Source organism: Tarenaya hassleriana, unplaced genomic scaffold (genome assembly GCF_000463585.1).
Source record: "Tarenaya hassleriana unplaced genomic scaffold, ASM46358v1 Cleome32, whole genome shotgun sequence".
NCBI lineage: Eukaryota > Viridiplantae > Streptophyta > Magnoliopsida > Brassicales > Cleomaceae > Tarenaya > Tarenaya hassleriana.
In genome coordinates, this window is record NW_010966372.1 from 1,088,466 (window position 1) to 1,113,669 (window position 25,204).

General features: G+C 40.7%; 6 protein-coding genes across 12 annotated transcripts in view; 3 read left to right on the forward strand and 3 right to left on the reverse strand.

Annotated features, from left to right (window-relative positions):
* The first annotated feature begins 333 nt into the window (after positions 1-333).
* LOC104821000 (UDP-glycosyltransferase 83A1) lies at positions 334-2,584 on the forward strand. Its single transcript, XM_010551705.2, has 4 exons — positions 334-338; positions 807-1,318; positions 1,428-1,851; positions 2,000-2,584. Exons 1-4 carry the CDS (start codon positions 334-336, stop codon positions 2,430-2,432), a joined length of 1,374 nt encoding a protein of 457 aa, XP_010550007.2. The 3' UTR covers positions 2,433-2,584.
* Positions 2,585-2,923: 339 nt separating this feature from the next.
* Positions 2,924-4,510, reverse strand: LOC104821001 (expansin-A23-like). Of its 2 annotated transcripts, none has more exons than XM_010551706.1 (3): positions 4,314-4,510; positions 3,468-3,793; positions 2,924-3,367 (listed from the first exon to the last, which is right to left on the reverse strand). In XM_010551706.1, the coding sequence occupies exons 1-3, from the start codon at positions 4,468-4,470 to the stop codon at positions 3,080-3,082; spliced, it is 771 nt and encodes a 256-aa protein (XP_010550008.1). In that variant the 5' UTR covers positions 4,471-4,510; the 3' UTR covers positions 2,924-3,079. The 2 variants fall into 2 exon arrangements, with proteins under 2 accessions (XP_010550008.1, XP_010550009.1); XM_010551707.1 differs by lacking the exon at positions 4,314-4,510 and adding an exon at positions 4,113-4,150.
* Positions 4,511-5,920: 1,410 nt separating this feature from the next.
* LOC104821002 (nipped-B-like protein B) lies at positions 5,921-16,658 on the forward strand. 3 transcript variants are annotated; one of them, XM_010551708.1, is made up of 28 exons: positions 5,921-6,368; positions 6,924-7,033; positions 7,597-7,847; positions 7,924-8,011; positions 8,105-8,358; positions 8,683-8,790; positions 8,950-9,061; positions 9,267-9,363; positions 9,463-9,649; positions 9,782-10,213; positions 10,290-10,813; positions 10,889-11,099; positions 11,173-11,223; positions 11,335-11,493; positions 11,586-11,753; positions 11,923-12,222; positions 12,297-12,449; positions 12,696-12,865; positions 13,067-13,175; positions 13,744-13,905; positions 14,005-14,109; positions 14,209-14,442; positions 14,525-14,658; positions 14,737-15,033; positions 15,124-15,553; positions 15,642-15,734; positions 15,850-15,975; positions 16,089-16,658. In XM_010551708.1, exons 1-28 carry the CDS (start codon positions 6,100-6,102, stop codon positions 16,344-16,346), a joined length of 5,592 nt encoding a protein of 1,863 aa, XP_010550010.1. In that variant the 5' UTR covers positions 5,921-6,099; the 3' UTR covers positions 16,347-16,658. The 3 variants fall into 3 exon arrangements, with proteins under 3 accessions (XP_010550010.1, XP_010550011.1, XP_010550012.1); XM_010551709.1 differs by having other exon boundaries at positions 6,924-7,019; positions 7,589-7,847; XM_010551710.1 differs by having other exon boundaries at positions 6,281-6,368; positions 6,924-7,019.
* A 297-nt stretch (positions 16,659-16,955) lies between these two features.
* LOC104821004 (probable mitochondrial-processing peptidase subunit beta, mitochondrial) lies at positions 16,956-20,620 on the reverse strand. 2 transcript variants are annotated; one of them, XM_010551712.2, is made up of 9 exons: positions 19,871-20,620; positions 19,108-19,272; positions 18,856-18,993; positions 18,615-18,766; positions 18,411-18,519; positions 18,207-18,305; positions 17,987-18,052; positions 17,576-17,687; positions 16,956-17,481 (listed from the first exon to the last, which is right to left on the reverse strand). In XM_010551712.2, the coding sequence occupies exons 1-9, from the start codon at positions 20,540-20,542 to the stop codon at positions 17,240-17,242; spliced, it is 1,755 nt and encodes a 584-aa protein (XP_010550014.1). In that variant the 5' UTR covers positions 20,543-20,620; the 3' UTR covers positions 16,956-17,239. The 2 variants fall into 2 exon arrangements, with proteins under 2 accessions (XP_010550014.1, XP_010550013.1); XM_010551711.2 differs by having other exon boundaries at positions 17,314-17,481; positions 17,580-17,687; positions 19,871-20,619.
* A 242-nt stretch (positions 20,621-20,862) lies between these two features.
* LOC104821006 (40S ribosomal protein S19-1) lies at positions 20,863-22,185 on the forward strand. The gene is made up of 4 exons (XM_010551716.2): positions 20,863-21,045; positions 21,431-21,521; positions 21,595-21,778; positions 21,870-22,185. The coding sequence occupies exons 1-4, from the start codon at positions 20,962-20,964 to the stop codon at positions 21,940-21,942; spliced, it is 432 nt and encodes a 143-aa protein (XP_010550018.1). The 5' UTR covers positions 20,863-20,961; the 3' UTR covers positions 21,943-22,185.
* A 100-nt stretch (positions 22,186-22,285) lies between these two features.
* Positions 22,286-25,204, reverse strand: part of LOC104821005 (protein WVD2-like 4) — a 3,347-nt gene continuing 428 nt past the window's right edge. The window contains exons 2-9 of one of the 3 annotated variants that reach the window (XM_010551715.2): positions 24,215-25,204; positions 24,065-24,110; positions 23,741-23,833; positions 23,526-23,645; positions 23,193-23,291; positions 22,863-22,922; positions 22,685-22,779; positions 22,286-22,569 (exon numbers count right to left, since the gene is read on the reverse strand). In XM_010551715.2, coding sequence (XP_010550017.1) covers positions 22,443-22,569; positions 22,685-22,779; positions 22,863-22,922; positions 23,193-23,291; positions 23,526-23,645; positions 23,741-23,833; positions 24,065-24,110; positions 24,215-25,164 — 1,590 coding nt within the window. In that variant the 5' untranslated portion in view covers positions 25,165-25,204 and the 3' untranslated portion in view covers positions 22,286-22,442. Of the gene's footprint in view, positions 22,570-22,673; positions 22,780-22,862; positions 22,923-23,192; positions 23,292-23,525; positions 23,646-23,740; positions 23,834-24,064; positions 24,111-24,214 lie in introns of all 3 variants that reach the window. The other 2 variants (XM_019203401.1, XM_019203400.1) reach the window with 2 other exon arrangements.

A 25,204-nucleotide genomic window follows, 5' to 3' on the forward strand; every position in this document is an offset into this window, starting at 1 on the left:
AAAATTCTGAAAACTTTTTAAACTAATTTAAGCTAATATAATGATTAAATAAATGTGGACGTGAATTTCGTATAAATTGGCAAGTGCATTTATTTTCTCATAAAATATTATTTAAACCAATTATGTATTTATCGAAGTAAATAGAGATTAATCGAATGGTTATTATAAATTGACCGGCGTATATTTATTTTTTTCATTAAATATCATTTAAACCGTTAATTTAAACAAAGAATAATTTTATATTGGTTTAATGAATTAAAAATGCATACACACAAATGGTCAAACGATAATTAAAAAAAATTACTCGAGTCTAAGATTGTCAATCGGTAAAGAATGAGGTAAAATTTTTTCTCAATCCAAATTCGAGTTTTCATTTTGGTAAAGATATTTACTTAATTTCTCCGATTTTTTTGAAAGATATAGTTAGATAAAAGATTTGGTAAACTTCCAAATTATATAATAAAAAAAATCACTGGAAATATACATATACACTAAATGAAAAAATAGAAGTGTACACTGTACACTGTACTATTACTGTAGGATTGTTTTTTTTTTTAAAAAAGAAAAAAAACCACACACACACATGGGAATCAAAAGTGTTTATACCTTGCAAAGATTCCCAAAGGAATCCGACACAAAAAGACAACAGAGAAAGAGATGATTGGCCCTATTCGCTCTTGATGCCGTTTTGTCTTTTTCCTTTCACTCCTAAAATACATCACGATTCAGAAAAAAAAAAAGAAAAAAAAAGAAAGAGCTCCTATAAAATCCTCTAAACCAGAAATAAAAAAATTCATAGCCCAAAGAACAAAAAAAAAAATGAGGAGGCCTCATGTGGTAGTCATACCTTACCCGGAACAAGGCCATGTTCTTCCATTAATGATCTTATCACAGTACCTTGCAAAACATGGCATCCAAATCACATTCATCAACACAGAGCACAACAACGCTCGTATCATCGACTCCATGAACGAGAACCGTTATTCCCTCGGAGATCGGATCAGGCTCGTTTCGATTCCCGACGGTCTCGAAGATTCCCCGGAAGACAGGAACATCCCGGGGAAGTTGTCCGAATCAGTTCTGCGTCTGATGCCCGCGAAAGTTGAGGAACTGATCGAGAAGATGGTTACGGTTGGGTCAAAACGCGGCAGCGATTCCATCAGCTGCGTTTTGGCTGATCAGAGCATTGGATGGGCCTTGGAAGTTGCGGCCAAGTTTGGAATAAAACGCGCCGCGTTTTGCCCAGCTGCGGCTGCGTCTATGGTTTTGGGGCTCAGCATTCAGAAACTGGTCGAAGATGGGGTCATCGACCTTGATGGTAATTACAATAACCAAAAAAAAAAAAAAAAAAAATCTACCATATGTTTTACATTATACAATTTTTTAAAATTATGAATATGTGATTTTTCCTTTTTTTTTTTTTGAAGGAAATCCGAAGGTAGACAAGAGAATAAGGCTAAGTCCGGGCATGCCGGAGATGGAGACGTCGAAGTTCGTGTGGGTTTGTCTGAAGAACAAACACTCTCAGAGTAACATCTTTCAGCTTCTCCTTCGCAACTCCAAATCTCTCGTCTTGGCTGATTGGTTGTTGTGCAACTCCGTGTACGAGCTCGAGTCTGCTGCGTTTGGTATGGGCCCGCATATTAAGCCCATTGGGCCCATTAGTTCAACCCATTCGGTTGAAGAGGACGCCACGTCAGCAGGGAGTTTCTGGGCAGAGGACCGAGAGTGTTTGGATTGGTTGGACCGGGAGGAACCCGGTTCGGTTATTTATGTGGCTTTCGGGAGTTTTGGGCTTATGGGCCGGTCTCAGTTGGTAGAGTTAGCCATGGGCCTCGAGCTCACCCACAGGTTCGTACCGACTCTCTTTTTTTTTTCATAATTCTTAACCGGGATCCTCGGTTCGGTTTCATTAACCGGGATACATCTGTATAACTTGCAAAAACAGTGTCGAAATCGTAATAAGCTGGAATTCATTTTATATGGGTGATCTGAACAGGCCGGTCTTGTGGGTAACCGGCTGCGACCAAACCGAGGAACTCGCCGTGACACGAGCCAAGGTAGTGAGATGGGCCCCACAAAGAGAGGTCCTGGGCCACCGAGCGATCGGATGTTTCGTGAGCCATTGCGGATGGAACTCGACCATGGAAGGAACCGCAAACGGCGTCCCGTTCTTGTGTCGGCCCGTCTTCGCCGACCAGTTCATAAACATGACGTACATCTGCGACGAGTGGAAGACCGGTTTAGCCTTCGAGAGAGGCATGGTTTCGAGGTCGGAAGTGAAGAAGAAGGTCGATGAAGTTATGGGAAATGGAATGTACAAGAAAAGGGCGATGGAGGTTAAGGAGATTGCCATGAAAAGTTTTGGAGAAGGTGGCAAGTCTCGTGAAAATCTCAACAACTTTGTTGCATGGATCAAGGAATGTACTTGATGACCATATATGTTACTGGTCTTACTTTGCCATAAATTCTTAATATCTGCATATATATATATATACATACATATATATATATATATATTATTTTGTTCACAAACGGAAATAAGGGAATATAAGCAGCCGCCAATAAAAAGGAATCTTGTGGTTTAAGGCTTTAATTAACATATATTGCATGAACTCTCCCTGTATTTGCTTGAGATTCCTCTTTATCTCTTAAATGCCATTTATTCACTCACAAGGTCATGATACTACTTAAAAAAGTAACGGGCTACCGTAAAAGGAAGAAACAATAATTAGAAATTTAGAAATACCAAATTCGAAAGGAAACTATATTAAAAAAACAAAATCTGATTTTACACCATATTTAATATAAAATTATAATTACGTCACCTACCGTATATTTGAATGGTAGTATATATTGTTGCTATCATCAAAAACCATACAGCATTTTCAAGATAACATGTACGAAAACTCAAGATCCAAAAGAAATTCCAACATCACATAGTATTTATAGACATGATAAACAAACCCCCTTTGAGATTTGTTTCGAGTTCCCAATGCCCTCTCTTGATCGAATTATTCAACAAAATCATAAAAACTGCAAATACGGAAACATTCTTGTCATGGCGAATGTATAAGTTCTAAAAATTGGACTGAGCGGCAAAAGTCTGTCCAAATCCCCAGTTCCAGGGAGCAACATTATCCATCTCCAAGAACTTGCCATCGCTCGTCTTGACCCTGAACGAGAGTGCCTGTCCGGTCAGGACAGTGCCGGTCTGCCAATTCATTCCCCAGTTCCTTTTCATCTGGATCCAGTTCGTCCTCGTCCCCTTCACCTGCATTTCCGTAACATCCCCCGCTCCACCGACGTTGAACACTAGGACCATCAGAAAGTACGGGTTCCCACCGAACTGGAACTTAACACCTCCCTGTCTTGTAAGAAAACACACCCATCAAGAAAAAAGATCCATAAACAACAGGGATTATATATATATATATATGTGTTTATGTGTATATATATATATATACCCGTCTCTGGCAGGGGACGCGGCGAAACTTGACAGGGACAACACCGGCCTTGTACTGAGCGATCTTGAGGAACATAGGCATGGAGAGGTCGAAGTGTTTCTGCGGAGGATTGCACCATATATCTGTCTTCTTCTGGTAGTTCGGTGGGCACCAATTGGTGGCCGTGATGGTGATGGAGCCTGCGCCACGTATGCACCACTGCGGGTCGTTGATGCACATTATCTCGAAACATGCACCGCATGTCGCTCCGTTGTTGAACAGAGCCGTGCTCAGAGCCGCCGTTGCCAGGCCGTACCCTTGCTCGGGGCCATACCCGCATGCTCCCTCTTCAAAAATCGATGATAGTGAATATGAATTCGAAATTCCAAAAAAAATATATGCGTTATAGTGGAATTTTATAAATTCCCAAAAAAAAAAAACAATGGAATATTATAAATTTTTTTGGTAAAAGGAATATTATAAATTTTGCCAATCTTAATCGTGTTTTTTTTTTCTAATCACGTTAATCCAAACAAATGTCTTTGATTCTTGTAGATTAGATAGATATAAACCTCCGGAGACAATATAATCATGCATGGGTAATATATATATATACATATGCATGGAATGCATGGCGTACGTACAGATGGATTAAATATTACGTACGGAAAGTTTCTTGGCCTTGAGGACCGCCGTAGAAGGTGGCGCGGTTTTTCTAATCACGTTAATCCAAACAAATGTCTTTGATTCTTGTAGATTAGATAGATATAAACCTCCGGAGACAATATAATCATGCATGGGTAATATATATATATACATATGCATGGAATGCATGGCGTACGTACAGATGGATTAAATATTACGTACGGAAAGTTTCTTGGCCTTGAGGACCGCCGTAGAAGGTGGCGCGGGCGTCGCTTCCCCAGCCGTTACTGACGGAGGCGGCTTTTATGAGGCGGTGTCCCATTGTCACGGCGGCCAATGTGGCCAATGCCACTAGCACCGTTGCGATCCAACGAGCCATTAGAAAAACAAAACAAAAATATATATAACGCGCGTAATATGTTATCCAAACTAAGGGATGGAGAAATGTTGAAATTGCTAACCCATATTTATACACGAATTCAGGGTATGGATTAACACAACATTAAGGGTAATTAATTTTTTTAAATTTCCGAAAAGGAAAATGCAAATATTCTTTTGAGCTTTCTTTTTATGTTTTAATGTCCTTTGCTTAAGAAATTCCTAATTTGTACAAGGTGTTTATCTGTAATTAACAATTTGGCTTATAACATTAAATAACACGCTGATAAATGTCTGCATGCATTTTAAGAAATTATATGTCACTCTTCTAGATGTATCGGTGATATTTTATTTTTTGAAATAATTTTTTTATGCAGTTTGTTTTCTACATAAGGTAAAAAACATATCCAAAAAATATGCTTAGTCTAAATGTGCAAAATTTAAAAGTGTCCGTTTATAATTAAGCGTCCTAATATATATATGAAAATATGCTCATTTGAAATCAAACATGGTAACTGAGAGTAAATTACCATAAACATCTATCAATATGAGAATCTTAATTTGTGTTTTATAAATAACCAATGGATGTGTTTTGTAACATTTTTTTTAACGGTTGGAAATCCATCTCAGAGCCTTTCGGACCCGCGAGACCAAACGACATCTCGCAGAGTAAATCTTTCGGTTCCCACAATAGTCGACAAATCATACGGAACATGTGAATCACCTAAATCTAATTGATTTAAGGATAAATTCTGACATTAGAAAGAATCGAATCCACAATTTCGTGTAGAATAAATTTATCATTTTCCAATTGAGATGAGAATTTTTCTGATGTATAATATTTTTATCTTTAAACACGTGGTTATTATAATTTAAAAGTAACATGTTATATTATGAATTACACGAATGTGACTGATCGGTTAATTGATTAGGACTGCCTCCACCCACTTAAACAGAAATTACCATGAATAAATAAATATGCATATATATTGTATGCAGTTTGTGTAAGCTTGCTTAAGAAGCCTCTTCAGTTCCCGGGGGAATTGAAATTTATCAATTATTTGATATATATATATATATATTATTTAAAAAAGGCAATGGATGTTAAGAAGAATGTTGATTTAACATGTTCATTATTCAATTTTATTATTATATTTTCTGTTCATAAACATATTTCTAAATCCATTAAAAAAAATATCATTTGTAAATGATGTGGTGAAAATTTAAGAACATAATCCAAATTTAAAAATTTATCGGGTAGGAAGACCATATAAAGAAATCCCGTCCTGATATTACCCGAAAATACCCTCCCATTTACACTGACAAGGGTTTGTATATATAACCGAACATTTGAGGGTGTTTCGGTAACTTACAAGGCCCGATTACATAATTGGAGATATTTTTAACCCACATATAAATCGAGAAAATCCCAGGGGAAAATGTCCGTCTTTCCCCGCCATTTGCATATCCCTTGTATTTTATTGTTTCCTTTGTGTTCTTCCCTAATCTCTACCTAGGGCTCAATTCTCTCCCTGGTTATTATACGAGCCTCGAATTTCTCCGAATTTTACCGTTAATTTTTAGATTCTTTCGAAATTTGATATTCGCGAACCCTAATTTTGGTCCACCAATGAGCGGTCCAAGCAGTTCGAGTTGGAGTCCGAGTTCGAGTTTGACTCACTATGGCATCGGCTTGTCCAATACGGTGCAGTCGGAGGTCGCTTCTCACTTGCCGTTGCCATCACTGCCCATATTCTGCGGCGCGGCAGATCCGGATGAGTTCCGGCTGTTAGATGAGCTCGGCGAAGGTAGTGGCTACGGGTCCTTGAATCGCTCCGAGATTCTCTCGCAGTCCGGTCGAATCGCCAATCTGCTACGAGAAACTGACGTCTCGTACTTGTAAGTAATCTCCTGTGTTCTCTTCGTCTTTGGACTCCGTAAGTCAGACAGTGAACCAGTTGAAGTTCTGTTACTCTATTGAAATGGTGAAATGCGGTGGTATCGTGGTCGTGAAGTGTATATGTAGCTGCATCGTCGTTCTTTTGCGAGTTTAGGTATCTACCTTAACTAGCTATTTCAGGAAATGTCGTAGTCAAGCTTGTATCGTATTTTGAGCTGGATATTGCATATTTTATCAATGTTTCCGTAAAGTACCAAAATGCAAACGAGTTTATGCCTTCGGGTTTCTGGGAGTCTTACTGGAGTAATCAGCTGTTTACTTATTGTCTAAGCTGGTTAAAATACTTATCCAATATAGTCCTTTGGAGTTTTATGATTGTGCTTATCTCCCTTGGAAATTTAGTAGGGTAATTGTTGTGCAAATACAGCCTAATTGATTTAACGGACATGTTCTATATTATGGGTGTATATGTTGTTTCTAGGGGCAGTGCTTTCTAAGGTTCCGACCATGGCTGTAGAGGGTGTCAGACTTTTTCTTCCTGGTTTGATTTGCAGGAATCTTAGACATGAGGCTAAGGCGCTGGCTTGTAATTCCGTGGAGCCTTGTGAATTGTATGACCGAGTTCTGCAGTGCAATCGTGATGCATTTGAGTATGTTACCCTCGGTAAATGAAGAATTCTCTTTGTTTACTTTGTTAAAGCACAACTGGGAAATTCAAAGATTTTGAGAGAAATCATTATACCTTTCTGTAAATCAATGTTTTTTTAAAGTAATACTGGATTCTTGTTTTTAGTTCTGCTTGTCAGAGTCCCACGTATGGACTAGAAATTGTGACATGGGCCTGAGTGTCTAAGATTGAGGGAATTATTCTGGTTATGACAAACTAAGTGAACCTTTAGAAGTTTTGTTCTTGTTAATTTATTATGCGATTGCTTCTGACTTATATTATTGAACTGCAATCCTGTCTCAAGTCGGCCTCTGCCTGCTTACTTCTGACATTATATCAAACTGTCCTTTTTCCCCAGTGTTGTTAATACTTGATTGTGGTGGTATGTTTTCATCTTTTTGGCTCGAAACGTGCGGGACTGAGTCTCTCTCCTTCTTGTTTATGTGTTCTATGATGTAACAGATTTTCATTTTGCATGCTCAGAAATTTATCTGGCGATGGTATATAATAAATTCAATATGTTTGTGCTAATTATTTATTACTGTTTTCAAGTTTTGCAGGTCCAACCGGAGATCCAGGGTTTAACAGCGAGGTGCCTCCAAAGAAGCCTGTTGAGCCATGTGTTCGTGTCAAAGTTCGGTCACAGACAGATCCCATCGCTGCTCAAAGCTTTCGATCTGAACCTTCGGCAAATGAATTACGAACAGATTATGTTGTAGATCAGAGCTTCCCGCCTGAACGTTTGAAAAGTGAACTGCAGAGAGATAATTTCGTTCCTCAAAACTCTCGGCCTGAGCTATTTCCTCCTAAAGTACTTGCCTGTTCTTGCAAGCTACCTCTGTATAATGGCTTCTTCATTTTTTGGAGATAACTGAATGAAATTGCAGGAATCTCCTGCTTCCAGGAAGCCAAAGGGCAGGAAGAAAAGTAAAGATGATCCGTCTTCAGTTCAACCGGATCCCTCCGTGCTTCAAGGTTTGTTTGTCTTTTGTTCCCATTTTCATTTTTATTTTTTGTGTTTAGGTTCCTTGACTCTCTAAATAATTATAGTTTCTCATATTTGTATAGAGAACATCGTACAGAGCTTTTGTGAGATGTTGGAGGTCTTCTGTGGAAAAGCTGAATCCCCTGATGATGATAGGGATGAAACGGAGTGGTTATTAGTGCCTGTGGATGATGTTCGTCTTCTTGTAAATGAACTGACATTGATACGCTCAAAGATGCTTCTGCATATGGTTCCTGTTGACACTCTGTCCAGATTGTTGCGGGCTCTTGATCATCAGATACATAGAGCCGAAGGCTTGTCCATTGATAGTGAGCATGTGAGTGAACAACTTTGTCTTTTTTTAAAAGTGATTCTGTCTCTTTTTTCTCCTTTTTGGGCATTATGGATCCGTGCAAAATTTCCATGTTGCATATCATGCACGGCATATTTATCATGTGGTCTTGCTCTCCATATAAACTTTTACAGTTTGATCTTTGAAGGAAATTTTATATTTTGACTTGAAAAGTTTAAAAGACAATTCTGTATTACATTTAGAATTCGATCATTTTATCGTGGTATGATATATTAGCATGTTTAATGCTTTTAGAGTGACAAAATAGCTATCCTTTAGCTGACATTTTGTCCCTCTAAAACATTTCAGTCGGATTCAGAGACTGTCTCGTTGGTTCTTGGTGCCCTTGAGTCAATCCATGCATCGCTTGCAGTGATGGCCAACAATCACATGCCGAAACAACTTTACAAAGAGGAGGTATTTGCTAGTTCGTAACCTCTGGGACGAGTGTTTCCATAGTTCTAAAGTGGTGGTCTTCTTGAAGTTTTCTAATGTGTGTGCTTCTTCTGTGTCTAATGTTTCCACTTTTCTGAGTTTTACTAATAGATTCCTCTTATGTTTTTTCCTTCCGATCAGATTATTGAAAGAATTCTGGAGTTTTCTAGGCATCAGATGATGATTATTATGTCAGCTTATGATCCTTCATATCGTGCTGCAAGTAAACCAGCCGATAATGTGGTATTGGAAGGTTGTTTATCTGATTGCTCCTTGATTTGCTGCACATATTATGTTCTGACACATGTCATATTCTCCTCGGATCAGGAAATGAATTGTTACCGTGGTTATAACTGCATAAGATTGTGCCCTGTGACATGGTCTAGTGTGGTGTGATTAAATCCTCATCCTTCTTCCTGCTATAACATATTGATATGTGTATGATGTATAATCTCTAGGTGATGATGATGATGATCTTGATCCTGATATGGGTTCAGCCAACAAGAAGCGACGCCCAGTTAAAGGTGGCAAAGTGAAGAAGTCAGCAATGAACAGGTTTTCTTATTGTTGTGCTTTTTCCTTGCTGGAGGATGCACACTTTTTTAACCGAGTCTGAGATTTGGTTTCTCCTTGTATGCTTTATCTATTTGATAGGATCTCTGGAGCAGTGAATATTATACTGCAGAAACTCTGCACAATTCTTGGCTTACTGAAGGATTTGTTGTTGGTGGAGAGGTTGTCTGACAGTTGCATTTTACAGCTGTTAAGGACGAGTTTTACAACATTTTTGGTGGAAAATATCCAACTTCTGCAACTTAAGGCGATTAGCTTGATTGGTGGAGTAAGGCTATGCGTTTACTTCTTAACCTTTAGATTTTTCTGTTTCTGTCTGTTTGTTATGAAGAACAATGGCTTCCTGCCAGTGATGTTCTTTAATAAGTTTTTAAGGCACTTTTTTTTCCCTTTGGTGCAGATATATTATTCATATACTCAACATCGAACTTATTTGGTGGAGGAAATATGTCAATTGCTCTGGAAATTGCCTTCCTCGAAACGAGCACTTAGAACATATCTCCTTCCTGATGAAGAGCAGAGGCAGATTCAAATGGTCACTGCATTGCTTGTTCAGTTGGTTCATAGCAGCACAAACCTTCCTGAAACCCTGAGACAAGCATCCAGTGGAAATCCCGTGCTGGATATTGCAGTGGATGCTGGTTATCTCACAAAATGTCATGAAGCTGCCACAGAGACATGTTGCCTTTTCTGGACACGTATACTCCAGCGACTCGCTAGTGTGAAGTCTCATGATGCTTCTGAGGTAAAAGTGGTAATCGAGAATCTTGTTACAGATCTATTGACGACACTTAATCTTCCCGAGTATCCATCCGCATCTCCAATACTGGAGGTAAAATCCCTGACACTTCCATTGTTGTTCTTAATATTTTAAGGTCTTCCCACTCTTAACAGATCATCGCTTTCAGGTTCTGTGTGTCTTACTGCTACAGAATGCAGGGTTGAAATCAAAAGATGTATCTGCTCGTTCAATGGCCATTGACTTGCTAGGTACAATTGCTGCGAGATTGAAGCGTGATGCTGTTCTCTGCAATAAAGACAAATTCTGGATATTGGAAGAATCAAACAGTGAAAATAGAGCTGACCACGTTCGCTCTAAAGACTGCTCTATTTGTTCAGGCGAAAGGGAAGGGAACTTATTGATTTGCCAAATTTGTAGAAGACTGTATCATGCTGATTGTATGGGGTTAAAGGACCTAGAAATTCCAAGTCAAAATTGGCAGTGTCCGTTTTGCATATGCAAGAGGCAACTTCTAGTATTGCAATCCTACTGCAAGTCAGAAACCACAAGTAACAGTAAATTGGACACAAATCATCAAGGAGAACCTGAAGCTCTCGATATGAATACGAAGACAGAAATAGTGCAACAGATGCTCTTAAATTACCTTCAAGATGCTGGATCTGCCGATGATGTGCATACTTTTATTTGCTGGTCAGTTTCTTGACTACTTTTATTCATGCACATTTTGCATTTAGGTTGGTGTGATATGAAGTTTCTGTTGTGCAGGTTTTATCTTTGCCTGTGGTATAAAGATGACCCAAAATCTCAGCAGAAATACAAGTTCTACATTGCTAGATTGAAAGCAAAGTCAATAGTCCGTAACTCTGGAGTAACAATGTCGTTGTTGACAAGAGAAGCTGTTAAGAAGATTAGTTTAGCTCTCGGACAAAATAGTTCTTTTTCCAGAGGATTTGATAAGATACTTCACTTGCTCCTGGTTGGTGAAATTGTTTTTATAGATTGTTTTTAGGGGGTTTTCATCTGGGTTCTAACTGGATCATTTGTTTCAGGCGAGTTTGAGGGAGAACTCTCCTGTAATTAGGGCTAAAGCTTTACGTGCGGTTAGTGAGCAAAGTTCTTTACCAGATTATTAGATTCTTGTTTCAAGTGTAACTTGAATTTTTTGGTTCTATTCTGATATTGTTCACATTTTTTTGGGTTGATTATAACAGGTTAGTATAATTGTTGAAGCTGATCCAGAGGTACTCTGTGATAAGCGTGTTCAGGTCGCTGTTGAGGGAAGGTTTTGCGACTCAGCAATATCAGTGAGAGAGGCAGCATTGGAACTTGTGGGTAGACATATTGCATCACATCCTGATGTTGGTTTAAAGGTAAATTGAATTGAATTTCCTCCATTGTTATTATGATATCATTCTCAATTTTATCTGTTTCCTTGCTGACCTCAAGAATTGATTTCCTGCAGTACTTTGAGAAGGTTGCTGAGAGGATGAAGGATACTGGTGTGAGTGTTAGGAAAAGAGCTATCAAGATAATACGTGACATGTGTACTTCAAATCCCAACTTCTCTGAATTTACAAGTGCTTGTGCTGAGATTTTATCTCGTGTCAGTGATGATGAATCTAGCATCCAAGTAATCTGATCGATTCTCTACATTTTACAGTCTGTTTTTTTAATAAATATATATATTATCACTAAGTCTTAGTGCTATACTATGTTAAAGACGGTCTATATTACAGTGTCAAGGTTGTTAGTTTCTTTTTAATTTCTGCTGTACTCGTCTTCTCTCTATTCATTTGTAGGATCTTGTGTGCAAGACGTTTTATGAATTTTGGTTTGAGGAACCTCCGGGGCACCAGACTCAGTTTGCTGGAGATGGTAGCTCTATTCCATTGGAAGTGGCAAAGAAAACTGAGCAAATGGTTGGGTTGTTGAAGAGGATTCCGAGTTACCAACCTCTTGTAGTTGTCATCAAACGTAACCTGGCTCTTGATTTTTTCCCACAATCAGCTAAGGCTGCTGGGATCAACCCTGTTGCTCTTGCATCAGTACGGAGGCGCTGTGAGTTGATGTGCCAGTGCTTACTGGAGAAGATATTACAGGTGCTCTCTATATACATCTCTGTTTATTGCCAGCTGCTTTGGAAATCATTTTAAATATCTTTCTCTGTTCTTAGGTCGAAGAAGTGAGCCGTGAGGAAGGAGAGGTTCAAGTATTTCCTTATGTACTTGTTTTGCATTCTTTTTGCCTGGTGGATCCTGGATTGTGCACTCCGGCGTCAGACTCTGCTAAGTTTGTTATCACCCTGCAGCCATATCTCAAGACTCAGGTTATGTATGGCTAACTCGGTTAAGATTCTTGTTTTCTTGCGTAAAAGAATGATCCAACAGGAAGAAACTTGCATATCATTCTTAGAATTGATTTCTGCAAAAGATAGTGTTGATGAGATTGAGAGGAATTGAACTATGACATCTCACGTCTTTGCATTATTTAGTTCTGACATACCCTGCTAAAGGTTTAGAACTCATCTGCTGAAAGTGTTGCTTATCCATTGTGCCTCCTGATTCTATTTCAGGTTGATAGCAGGATAGGTGCACAATTACTGGAGAGTATTATTTTTATTGTCAATTCTGTCCTACCCTTGATACGCAAGTTACCTTCGAGTGTTATAGATGAATTGGAGCAAGATCTAAAACATATGATCGTTCGACATTCTTTTCTGAGTGTTGTTCATGCTTGCATTAGGTAACCTCTTTGTTACTCAATTTTATTCTTCCTAGATTCTGCCACATTTTTTCTACGAGATGAATGACTTCTGTCCTCGTAACCATCATGTTGAATAGCTTTTTCCCTTTTCATCCCATGTTATTCACTATCTCTATTTTATTTTTTATGATTGAGTGTTTCTTCTCTTTATTTGGTGGGTTCGACCCTTCAAAATCCTAGGTGTCTTTGTTCTGTGAGCAAAGTGGCGAGAAAAGGTGCAAGTGTAGTCGAGCATCTTCTTCACTTGTTCTTCAAACGGCTGGAGATCCAAGGGCCTATAAATCCACAGGTAGTTTGCTTGAAAAAAGCATTTTGTGCAAAATATAATCTATTGGATGCAAATCCTTTCATGTTTGGGGTACAATTTATCTTTAATCTCAGTTATCGTGTATGATTTTGTACTTGCACCGTTCTCAGGGTCAATATGCCGTGTAGGTATGGTGCTTGTCTTTATGTATACGAGGGTGTATTTGCTCGTACAAGTGATTAAGTGTTTAGATTGATGGATAATATAAAAAAAACCCGGAGGAATTAATTCCAGGATATGCGTCTGTTAGGATTCCTGTTTTAGGCGCAATATGGTGTAAGTTCCTTATCCTTGTGTAGGACTGTAAGTGTTTTACTGGTAATGAGTTACTTAAATCCCATTTTCCCTCTAGCTTCGAGCCTACTATATGAATGACATGGTATATTGGTACTGTATTTGTTGTTGCTCAGTAGTGGTCATATTCATATTGGTCTCGTTTGAGTCGGTGTTTTTTGTTGGTCTTGACAAAACTAGTTAACATGTTGCGTGTTCATTGGGACCTGGATTAATTGGAAACTTAATGAGGGGATATTTCTGTCTACTTTTTTAGCTGGCTGGGCGGTCGCTTTTCTGTCTTGGCTTGCTTATCAGGCATGGGAACACGTTAATGAATCTTTCTGGTGGGAAGACCTTTGATGCTGCCAACTGTCTCAAGCTGTTCAAAATATATCTCCGTACGGAGGATTTTGGTTTGAGAGTCAGATCCATGCAGGTATACTCCTTCAGTCTTGACCTCTTGTGATTAATTTTTTATATTGCAACGCGCTGGACAGTGATTGCGTCACATATGCTAACCATTAATTTGTTGCAGGCGTTGGGTTACTTTCTTATTGCTAGACCTGAGTATATGTTAGACGAAGACATTGGAAAGATAATAGAGTCTTCATTATTGTCGGAGGCAAATGTTCGTCTGAAGGTACTGCCATCAATGGGCTTCTTCTTGTTAAATTATAGATGTATTTTTTTTGTTCTCAGGTGATGTGTGTTTAATTCTTTTACTATGTTCATTCCCCAGATGCAAGGGTTGCAGAACATGTACGAGTATCTTCTCGACGCAGAAAATCAATTGGGATCGGATAAAGCCAATGACAGCACAGTTAAACACACCGAGCAAGGTGGTCAGGCTGTTCCCGTGGCTGCCGGTGCAGGTGATACGAACATTTGTGGAGGCATTGTGCAGTTGTATTGGGATAAAATATTGGGGAGATGCTTGGACTTTGACGATCAAGTTCGTCAGACTGCGCTCAAGGTTTGTTATTCCATTCGTAAAGTCTTTGCTTCAGTTTCTGCTGTCCTACATGAAACTGATGGAAACTATGGATGTTGTGCAGATTGTGGAAGTTGTTCTACGGCAGGGTCTTGTTCATCCTATTACCTGTGTTCCGTACCTGATTGCCTTGGAGACAGATCCTCTGGAAGCAAACCAGAAACTGGCACATCATTTACTGATGAATATGAATGAGAAGTATTCTTCATGAATTGAATTTGCATTTCTTGTTGCAAAATAATTTCGTGAGCTGACTAGCATTAAATTTTACGACAGGTATCCTGCTTTCTTTGAAAGCCGTTTGGGCGACGGACTTCAGATGTCATTCATCTTCATGCGATCCATGAGCCATGTCCCTCAGGGAGCTAACCAAAATCCACAGCATAAGGGTTGTTCCACAGACATGAATGGGAAGTCTGATAATAGTAATTCTCTAACGCAAGCCAGACTTGGAGTGTCTCGGATCTACAAGCTGATTCGAGGAAACCGGGTTTCTCGAAACAAGTTTATGTCTTCAATTGTCCGCAAGTTTGACAATCCAACCTGGAGTGACACAGTAGTACCCTTCTTGATGTGAGTATTCCTGTGTCGCACTATACGACTCCCACTCCCATTCTTTCTACAGTGTAAAACACTAATCCACTCCCTGCTTTCTTTCCATAGGTATTGCACTGAAACCCTTGCCCTCCTTCCATTCACAACGCCTGATGAGCCTCTTTATCTTATATATTCCATAAACCGAGTAGTACAAATCAGGGGTGGTGCAATCGAGGAGAATTTGAAAGCTTTGCTGCGTAAAGATTCAGCAAAGACACCAAAAGGGAATGGGACCTTCCACCAAGAATGTGGTCCATTTCAGACCATTCCCGTCCATATAAATGTGATGGATTTGAATGCAGGAATCCAGGAAGAACAAGTGCAATGGCAGCCTTCCTTTGGATATCCAACGTCAATCGATCTCAACGGAGCAGTCTACCAAGATCCCACTGGTCAGTTCAGTTCATGTCAGACATCAAACGAGGAAAGCAAGGTGCATGTGATGAGTTCTGCAGATCCTAGTGAATTATCCAACGATGACCTGCAGAAAATTCAGGTAACTGTCTATGGGAATTTACAGTTAAAATTTGCCCAAATGATATGAACTCTCGATGTATTTCAGACTTATTGTTGTTTATTTTCAGGTTGATTGTCTGGCAGCTACAGCAGTGCAACTCCTTTTGAAGCTCAAGAGATACCTGAAAGTCACGTATAGTCTGGATGATGCCCGATGCCAGGTATTTGGTTTTGTTCTTTCAACGATTAAAAACCAGGGGGTGGGTTTACTGTTTTCCCTTGAATATCAGAAGAGTGTAATTTACGATTCTTTCACGTTGAGTTGATGAAAAACAGGCGTTCTCTCCAACGGAACCCTTGAAGGCTGGAGATGCTCTCTCCAGGCAGAACGTCTCCTTTGACATCAGTGAAACCCGTACTGACCTTCCATCAACGTATCAAGACTTGGTTCACAGATATCAGGTAACGAATGAGTGCACAGACTTTTGTGAGACTTAAATATTATCCTCTTCACAGGTCATATATAGCAGTGTGTTGCGTGCGGTATCATTTCCGTGCTTCTTCCTTGGTGACAGGAGTTCAAGAACGCGATGAGGGAAGACACGATCGACTATACGGTGTACTCTTCAAGCGTCAAAAGAAAACGGCCGACAACACGGCCAACGCCAAGGAAAGGGTCAAGATCTAATAGAAAAACGGTGACGTACAATGAAGGAGATGATGATGATGACGACGACGATGAGGACTATGGAAGAGCGAACGGCTGGAGCGAGGGCGGGACGGCTAGGAGGCTCAGTTACAGCACCAGAACTAGAAGTAAGTATCAGCAATAGGGAGGGGAGGTAGGGAGGTTGGTCAGATTTCATTTTGTTATTAATATTTTACTGTACATAATAAGAACGAAAAGTCCATTGAAGTTAGGCTACTACCACTCTTAACATTTTGTACAGTCTGAAACACACACCCCCCAAAAGAAAATAGAAAAACACGGTTAGGAAACTTTAAAGCCTGATGATCAGGCAGGCAACTGGGGGAAAGGGACATTTTTGGTCCTTTTATTTTTTAATCTTTCTTGGGGGGGTACTGTCTCACGCTTGTTAGGATGGCATCAGTTTCTATCTATGGTTTGATTCCATTGTTTTGTTTGGGAAAACAAGAAGCTTCGGTGGTTTTGTAGCGTACGTCTCGTCTCCTCTTCTGATTATCCAACAATTAACAGGGTAATCAATTCGAAGAGCATTTCACATTGGGTCTGATTTCAAATACTGGATCTCTTACTTTGGGCTTAGCCCATCACATATTTCCTCTGACCCGACCCAATCTGACGTTGCTAAAAGTTTAAACAAGTGGCAAAAAGACTGATAAAATTCTTGGTCCGTCACATGCCCCACAAACTAGGGATTAAATATGCAGAAATGAGATGGGTTCTAATGTCAAAAGCCTTGAGAACGCCATTAAGCCCCAATTAGTGAGCGCGGCTTATGCTTTACATACACATAGTCCCGAGATCTCTCTCAGCTCCAATGGTCGAAACAAATTAGATAAAAAAAAAAAGATCTCTGGCTTGTTCTAGTGGCAGTTGAAACCACTGAAGAGAGTAACAAAGAGTACTTGACACTTATTTCACTGGCCCCGCCACATTGGGATCTTTGAAAATTATAGTGTCATTGTAAACAAAAAAACCAAAGAGACAAAGAAGCCAAAAATTATGAATCATACATCATCATCACCTGCTCTTATGCCCTCCGAGGGACACTGGAGGGCTGGATCCCGAGTGGGATTCGATGATAGACAGGAAGGGAAGGAAGCGTTCTGTTTCAGACAACCGAAACTTTTGAGAGATAAAACAGTGAGAAGAGGGCAATGATAAAATTGGGTGACTTAGTAGCGGTTCCAGTAGGTTCTGCGTCTGAACCAGTTGTAGTCTGGCAATCCCTGGATTGGGCCGATCGCTGAGATCGCTATGTCCTGCAAAATCCCCACCCATTATGACACTCATCAAATTTCACGGCTCTACCTAAAAATGCTGGGATGGGAGGGTGAGAGAAAGTTCAGGAATAACTGACCCTGTCATAAATATATCTGTTGGCAACACGTTTGACAGTGCTGGCATCAACTGCATCGATCCTAGCAAAAAGCTCAGGACTCGGGATCCTACGGCCATAAGTTAGCAGCTGCCAATAACAAATAGGACCCTCAGTGAGACAAAAACTGGATCCGTTTCGAATTGAGAGTGTCAGGCTGAGACCATTCAAGAAAACAGCTGTTAAGCTAACAAGTCTGCTGGTAAGTAAGGAATCTTTATAAGTTATAGCCCATGTTTTGAGCTTAGAGAGCCTTATGTGCTACATGGCCATTATTAAGCCCGAGAGAATGACCGATAGCTTCTTGTTTCAAAATTTTTTACAAATATAATTAGAGGGCCAAGCCTATAGCTTTGCTTGACTAATGGCCAAGACAAGAGAAGTCATACCTGACGTCCAATATCTTCAGCAATAGGGCTAGTTCCATCCATGTGAAGCAACAAGGATGATTTCAGCTACAAAAGGATCGATAAACTTAATAATCAGCCAATGTTGAACTCCCATATACACTCACAGATTAAGGATGCGAGAAAGAGCTAAATTTGAACATTAGCTCAAGAACAATCAGCACAATCACTGCACATCAGGCAAAAGAATATTGGTCTTTACCTGATTACGTGCACGAGTCACATCAGCTTCAGAAACACGGTACGCTAACTTGGTCACCTCATACATAATGGCATACGCTAAATCATCCAAGCAGTCAGGCTAGGAAACAAATCACAACAATTAAAAAGATATATATAAAGTGACAAAATTAGTATTTGGATATTCCTAGAGATGTCACGAGAAGGCAGCTCATCCCAGTCTCACCTTAGCAACGGCATAAACACCAAAGAGTCCAGTATCCTTGTAGTTGGTGTTGAATGCCATTATGCTTTCCGCTATTTCATTGATGGCAACCCTTTGGGCCAGCTCAGAACTTCAAATAGAGATAAAAAAACTATCAATACAGATTGTGAGAAAACTTTCACCTCACCCAGAGGCAAACCATATCAGCATGGATAAAAGTCATACCCCATGTGTTTCCCCCCACCAACGTTTTTGTTCCAAGAACCTAACATGGTTTGCATAACCATAAGAGCGACAGAGTCCGGATCTGTCCAAGATGCACCTTCAAATGCAACAACGAATTGCGCCAGGGGCAGGTCATCATCAATCATTCGGACCTATATAATAATTCGAAGGCCCAGAAAATTTAGAAGGCGCAACGTCACAGAATCAAAAGAGAAACCAGGGATCTATATCATATCCATACCTCAGAACCTGTAAAGTTTGCAGGTTCCTTTGAAACCAACTGAGTAGTAGTCGTTGGATCAGCCGACAACTTTGTAAACAATTTCTTCACTTGCTCAACAACTTCCTCATGTTTGACAGCTCCTGCAGCAGCAATCACCTGAGCCAAGTTTTTTGAGAAATGATATGAAAAACTTGTAACATAGTCCAGAATTAACAGGAGAAGGTGATATGGAAAACAACAAAAAAGAATGTTCATGGCTAACAGGATTACCATCCTCGGAGCTGTGTAGTGTGTCTTTATGTAGTTCTGAAGATCCTCTCGGGTGATTGACTTGACATTCTGAGCAGGTCCCAAAATAGTTCTTCCAAGCGGCGTATATTGGAAGGCAGTTGCATGCAAATGGTCAAGAACAACTTCATCCATTTGACCCTCAACCTACAACATGACCAATTACAATGAACTATTCAAAAAACCCAACACAGATAAGTAGTTGACGGTTTACATGTATCTGTCCATGTGTGTTGTAAATTGCTGGTTGATACAACTAAACCGAGGAGCCCAAAAATATTCATCTATGAAGAAATTTATCAAGCACGCAGCTTTAACAATCGCCGTCCAGAGACGAAAAAGGACTTTAATACTGAGAAATCCAGCATCTTAGACTAAACATCTCAAAGAATCAACTCACTTAACTGTGACCAAAGCACATTCCCAAAAAAGGGACATAATTCGAAGCCATAACGCAGCCAGCCAGTGATAAAACTCAAGAGTAACAAACTAATCACATGCCTGTCACCATCGAGATAGAAACGTTAAGAAGAAACAAGATCCATCAATGCGAACAAGGCCCCTATCCACTAAACACTTGAAATCTCGTTCATGACAGCAAATAAGTCATCACCAAGCAAGCCCACAGTGGTGGTAATGCAAGAGAATTAATACATAAAAAATAGCATCATCACCATTTAGCAACCATAAATCAAGAACATGAGAAAGTTACAATTTTTAAACAAAAAAACAATAAATAGTATACCTCCTGCATTTCCCTCAGGATCACGTCCCGCTCCCGGTTAATCCTCTGTTCGTCGAACTTCGAGTTCTGCAATATATCTGCCAACACATCTAGCGCCTGGTTCACATCCTTATCTAACACCTTAGCATAGTAAGTGGTTTGCTCCCTCGATGTATAGGCGTTCAGGTGGCCGCCTATATCCTCGATCTCTTCTTCCAATGCTTTCACTGTGCGCCTCTCCGTGCCCTTGAATATCATATGCTCCAGGAAATGAGCTGTACCGTTCGTCTCATCCGACTCGAACCGCGATCCAGCATCGATCCAGACCCCGACAGTGGCGGTCTTCGCAGCGAGATTGGACTCGGTTGCGACCCGGAGACCATTGGGCAAGGTCGTAACACGAGTCTCCGGCGCCGAAAGTATGTGGTTGTGCGTGGTCAGAGTCGGGTGAGGAGATGCGTATTTGAGGAACCTCGGATCCGGATTCTCTAGCTTCTTGAGCTTCGATTTCACGATCTCCGCCGCGCGGTCATATGGCATAACATGCGGCGGAGGAGGCGTCTGGGTCGCCGGGGATGTCGACGGCGACGCGGAGGCGACGGCTGAGGCCGATGAGGCCGATCTCACGGCCTGATTGAGAGACAGACGTCTCTGCGACCGATGAGCTAGGGTTAGGAGATGTTTCATCGCCATGGTTGATGGCTTCTCTCGCTCTCTAGGGTTTGATCAGTACCAAAATGGAGGAAGACAATCGGAGAGAGAGAACTCAAGATGCGGACTAATAGTATTAGCCAGTGGTTTGCAGCGCCAAACGATGACGTTTCTCGATCACCATCGAACGACACCGTTTTTAGAGTCAGCCCTATATGGGCTGATAGTGGGCCTAACTGATACCTTATACGGGCCGGGTCAATCGGGTCAGATGTGGAGCCAGATCTGAAACCGCTCGGGAGAAAACCCTAATTGGAAAAAGCCCTGACCATATATATACAATCAGAATGAAGAATAAAACCCTAGCTTAGCAGAGAGAGGGCGAGGGATTCAGTTGTTGAACTCCAGACGAAGATCAGGGCCTTTTCTGTTTCTCGTCCTCGAGCTTCTGTTCTTTGACAATGGCGACTGGTAAAACTGTGAAAGACGTCTCACCTCACGATTTCGTGAAGGCCTATGCTTCTCACCTCAAGCGATCTGGCAAAGTTAGTACCTCTATTGTGTTGAAATTTCTCTATTTCTCTATTTAGTTTCCTTTTCCTATTATGAGCAATTTCCAGGAACATGTCTAGATAAAGTCTGGGGTTTTTTTTTTTTTTACTTTCCGGTGGAATTTGTCACTGATAGTGGAAAATTCGAATTTCGTAACTTTGTGCCATGGAAGAGTTTATTCTTCGTTCGAGCTTCTTGCATGAACTTTATTTGAGTTGGTATCTTGTGAATTGGTGAAGCCATGATTATCTATTAGGGGATTTTGGTTGCATGATTATCCAAGTTTAGGTTCCTGGTTTGTAAATTTGTTCATAGGCCAAATGCTTGAAATTTGTTTCTTGAATCATAGTTTTTTTTTTGTTGCTGTTTTTGCTTCAGATTGAGCTCCCTCCATGGACAGATATTGTGAAGACCGGCACTTTAAAGGAGCTTGCCCCTTATGACCCTGATTGGTACTACATCCGAGCCGGTAACTCTCTCTCTCTCTCACAGTTAATGCCTGTAGATGATTCGGTGCGTGAATGATGGATTCTTCGCTGCAGCATCAATGGCAAGGAAGATCTACCTTAGGGGAGGTCTTGGTGTGGGTGCTTTCCAAAGAATTTACGGAGGGAGCAAGAGGAACGGAAGCCGTCCACCGCACTTTGGCAAGAGCAGCGGTGCCATAGCCCGACACATTCTTCAGCAGTTGCAGAACATGAACATTGTTGAGCTTGACACCAAAGGGTAAAACACCTCAACTCAAGCCATCTTGAACTCCGAGGACTTAATTGAACCCGAAGATCCTAACCCTTTTGTTTCACCGTATTTTTCACAGTGGAAGGAGAATCACTTCAAGCGGTCAACGGGATTTGGACCAGGTTGCTGGTCGCATTGCCGTTGCACCTTGATATGGTCTGAACGACTGTAGGACTATCATCACATATGCACTCAGAAAGAAAGTTCAGGATTTTTTGGGTTTTGGGGGGGTGTTTTTAAGAGTTTCACTGTCTTATGTTGTTGTTCTTCACGAACCCTTTTGGCATTTAAGATGATCGAAGTTTTGGCATCAACAGAGATCTGGCTGTAGGAACTATGAGATAATCTTAGTTGTAGTGGCTATGGCCGAAGGGAAATTTGCCAAGTTTTCCCAATTTGCCTATTCTTATTTCTGTTTCTATGCATATAAGAAAGAACATAACATGCACATGGTGTATGTTGGATGCAAAGATAGTTTACCAAACTGTACCGGACTTAACTGGAAGAAACCTGGATTCTCTACTTGATTGTCCAAAACTTGCAACTGTCGGTTGCTTTGACAAATCTATGATACAAGAAGAAGAAAGTTTGAAAAGGGGACAGAAAAGATTATTTAATGAATGACAAAATTTAAGGCAAACCGTAGAGAGTTTTAGTAGTCACAGGTGTAGGAAGATCCAGTTTCGGTCCAAGCCGATGAAATGCTGCAACACCTGATCTTCTTGTGTTGGGGTATGTGAAACCTTGGCTCTCGGGCTATGGTCGGATGTTTCATTGACCTTACACCAACAGAGCATATGGCTTTCACTTCAATTCTCTCTAATACACACTTTGTGTAATCCTTCGAGACAAATAGGGGCAAAGGGCATTTATGTATTTTTACCAGTCTTGTACCTTCGAGGAATGAATGGTCGATCGAAGTATGGCATTGGCTGAGCCTTTGGGATCAACTCTTTTCTCAGCCTTCGTATCTCTTCTTCTTCTTCCAACTACAAGAACACAGCAGCAGATATGATCGTATCAGCAAAATCTGCAACTAAACAAGCAGAGCAATAACCAGCAGATAACTTGCCTTCTGCTGTCGTTCTCTTTCCATTTTGTATTGCCCTACTAGACTCATCTTCTCGGCAATCTAGTTGCGCAAATTCGCCATAACAGCATCAAGAATTTAGGAATGTCATGGGACAATTTTATTGCAACCTTATGATGAATAGTAGATAAACCTCCTTATATGATATCTATGCCATGAGTCATCTAACAGTATCAGCTTTAGATAATGAGATGATAGCCAAGGCCCAACTAAGTATAAGCTTCAGCTGGAATGGTCTTATCTCTCCATCATTGTGATTATCATAAGAAATCCTAACAAAGTTGTAAAGATATTTTGATAACAAGATTTTACCTGGTGATCAAATTCTGCCCGTTCTACTGCCCTCATGTCACTGTGGAGCTTCAAGTCCACTGGTTTTGTGATCTCTTTCACCGGAGGCTTAACCAAACACTGGGATAAGGAACCGCATTGGAATCCTAAAGTTAGCTCACTACAATGTCGATATATACACCAAACATTAACAAGATCCTCCCCAACCAACCATTGTTTGAAGGATCAGCCAATTTTAGCTACAATGGCAGAAGAGAGAATTTCAAACAATCCCTTGACGCTTATCATGTAACTTCCTTTCTGAACTTGTTTGATCGAACTTAATGATATTGAGGAAAAGCAAAGGCTGCTCACCTCAGGCTCATCAGTTGTCAATGGAACACCTTGAGCAATGGGGATTCTCATCTTTTCTTCCTCTACCACCATCTCCTGGAGCTTCTTCACAAACTCTTCTTCCTTTGTTCTTCCCCGTTGCTGGAGAGAAATAGAAGATGAATCAGCAAGTCAGACCTAAGGTTTTTTTCCCCCCAATGACAAAATGCTTTTATCTTGTGCTAAGAAGGACCTACCTCAGTTCTGAGGTTGAATGGTTTCAGCAAAGTGACTTTAGCCGGTTTTTTCTTCAATCCTCTTCTTCCCATTTTTCCAGAAGAGTCCAGGCTCTGTGATGGAAATGTAACGTCAGCTGACTCTATCTAAATTGTTCCAACCTTGTGAGCCTTGCAGCATGATTTTGCAGGAACGTATTAACAAACATCAATCCATCAACAAATAGATTCATGAGCTGAAATACCTTTATCGCAATCTAGAAGATACTATGGAATGGAACAAAACATTATGCATCAAATGAACTCACAAGTCATAACAACACAAGAAGAAAGAGATGAACATACGTTTCTTCTGCTACTCCTGCCGCCGTTGGAGCCTCTACTTGAAAAACTGTTGCGCCATTGAGTGAAACAATTCAGAACAAGTACGCGCACAATCATCATAATAAGAGTTAGGAAGTCAAAAGTAATCAGTTGAAGTACAAAAGAACTAACCTGCTGCGGCTGCTATCCCATGATGAAGAAACCGAGGCACTCCGGTCTAACCCGAGATTCTCTGCTGTTAAAACCAAATCAGACGGACAAAATGAAGAACTCCATGAGACTTGCTCTGTCTCCGCCTCCGCCTCTAGCACATTAGGCTGCTGTGTCATTCCAGGCAATTCCCATTTCATTGGTTTCTTCACATTGTCTTCTGTTTGGTGTTCGCTGTTGTTGCCTGCCTTCGGAAGCTGTAAGCAGGAAAGTTTCTCGAATGCTTCGACGAGCTGCATCACGTTCCCTGATTCAGGCACACTTTGTTGGGCTAAGTCCATAAGCTTTTCTCTTCTCCTCTTCATAATAGACATCCCGATTTTGCCCGACTCACCGGATATTTTTTCTTCTCCTTTTGGGTTCCCGACATGGAATCCATAGACATCCTCTCCAACCTCAATATTTCGATCCGAATGATCGCATTCTTGTGCAGCGGCGGAATCCAAATCTCCTTGTTCTTCCTCTGTTTCGCTTCGTTTTTGGTAAAACTCTTCTTGCGAAGCCCGAAGAGTTTCATACGCGACGCACAAACACTTCTTCATGTTGCCTTTGGACCTCACTCCACACTTGCAGTCAACCTCCGCAGCCACTGCATCTTTCTTCTCCTTCCTCGAATTCTTCTTCGCCACCACAAACCTCCTCTCAGTGATCCGATTCCGAGACGAGAAAACCGACGCAATAGGGTTGGGGTTAGGGTTCGGATTCCTCTGCGACTTGGCTGACTTTATGAGCGGAGATCTGGCAGATTTCGTGATCGGAGATCCAAAGGATCTCGACGGACTCGCATGTGGAAAGTTAGGGTTTGAATTCTCCAAAGATCTAGAAGAAATGTCATGGAGCTTCGACTGGAACTTGGTCGAGTCCTTGGACGGAGTCCGCGGCTTCGTATTCTTCAAAATGGACGATTCCATCTTCGGTGGAAAACAAGGAAACGAACCACGAATCGGAAGA

Bases quoted from the DNA above. Each gene is read 5' to 3' on its own strand.
- LOC104821000 (XM_010551705.2), top strand. The intron at 1,319-1,427 runs GTAATTACAATA...TTTTTTTTGAAG, and splicing joins TGGGGTCATCGACCTTGATG to GAAATCCGAAGGTAGACAAG. The intron at 1,852-1,999 runs GTTCGTACCGAC...TGATCTGAACAG, and splicing joins GGCCTCGAGCTCACCCACAG to GCCGGTCTTGTGGGTAACCG.
- LOC104821001 (XM_010551706.1), bottom strand. From the start codon at position 4,470: ATGGCTCGTTGGATCGCAACGGTGCTAGTGGCATTGGCCACATTGGCC. The intron at 3,794-4,313 runs GTACGTAATATT...CGATTTTTGAAG, and splicing joins TCAAGGCCAAGAAACTTTCC to AGGGAGCATGCGGGTATGGC. The intron at 3,368-3,467 runs GTATATATATAT...CTTACAAGACAG, and splicing joins GCGTCCCCTGCCAGAGACGG to GGAGGTGTTAAGTTCCAGTT.
- LOC104821002 (XM_010551708.1), top strand. From the start codon at position 6,100: ATGAGCGGTCCAAGCAGTTCGAGTTGGAGTCCGAGTTCGAGTTTGACT. The intron at 8,791-8,949 runs GTATTTGCTAGT...CCTTCCGATCAG, and splicing joins AACAACTTTACAAAGAGGAG to ATTATTGAAAGAATTCTGGA. The intron at 14,659-14,736 runs GTATTCTTCATG...ATTTTACGACAG, and splicing joins CTGATGAATATGAATGAGAA to GTATCCTGCTTTCTTTGAAA.
- LOC104821004 (XM_010551712.2), bottom strand. From the start codon at position 20,542: ATGGCGATGAAACATCTCCTAACCCTAGCTCATCGGTCGCAGAGACGT. The intron at 18,053-18,206 runs GTAAAGACCAAT...ATCCTTTTGTAG, and splicing joins TGACTCGTGCACGTAATCAG to CTGAAATCATCCTTGTTGCT. The intron at 17,688-17,986 runs GTATGACTTCTC...TGTTATTGGCAG, and splicing joins CTGAAGATATTGGACGTCAG to CTGCTAACTTATGGCCGTAG.
- LOC104821006 (XM_010551716.2), top strand. From the start codon at position 20,962: ATGGCGACTGGTAAAACTGTGAAAGACGTCTCACCTCACGATTTCGTG. The intron at 21,046-21,430 runs GTTAGTACCTCT...TTTTTGCTTCAG, and splicing joins ACCTCAAGCGATCTGGCAAA to ATTGAGCTCCCTCCATGGAC. The intron at 21,522-21,594 runs GTAACTCTCTCT...TCTTCGCTGCAG, and splicing joins TTGGTACTACATCCGAGCCG to CATCAATGGCAAGGAAGATC.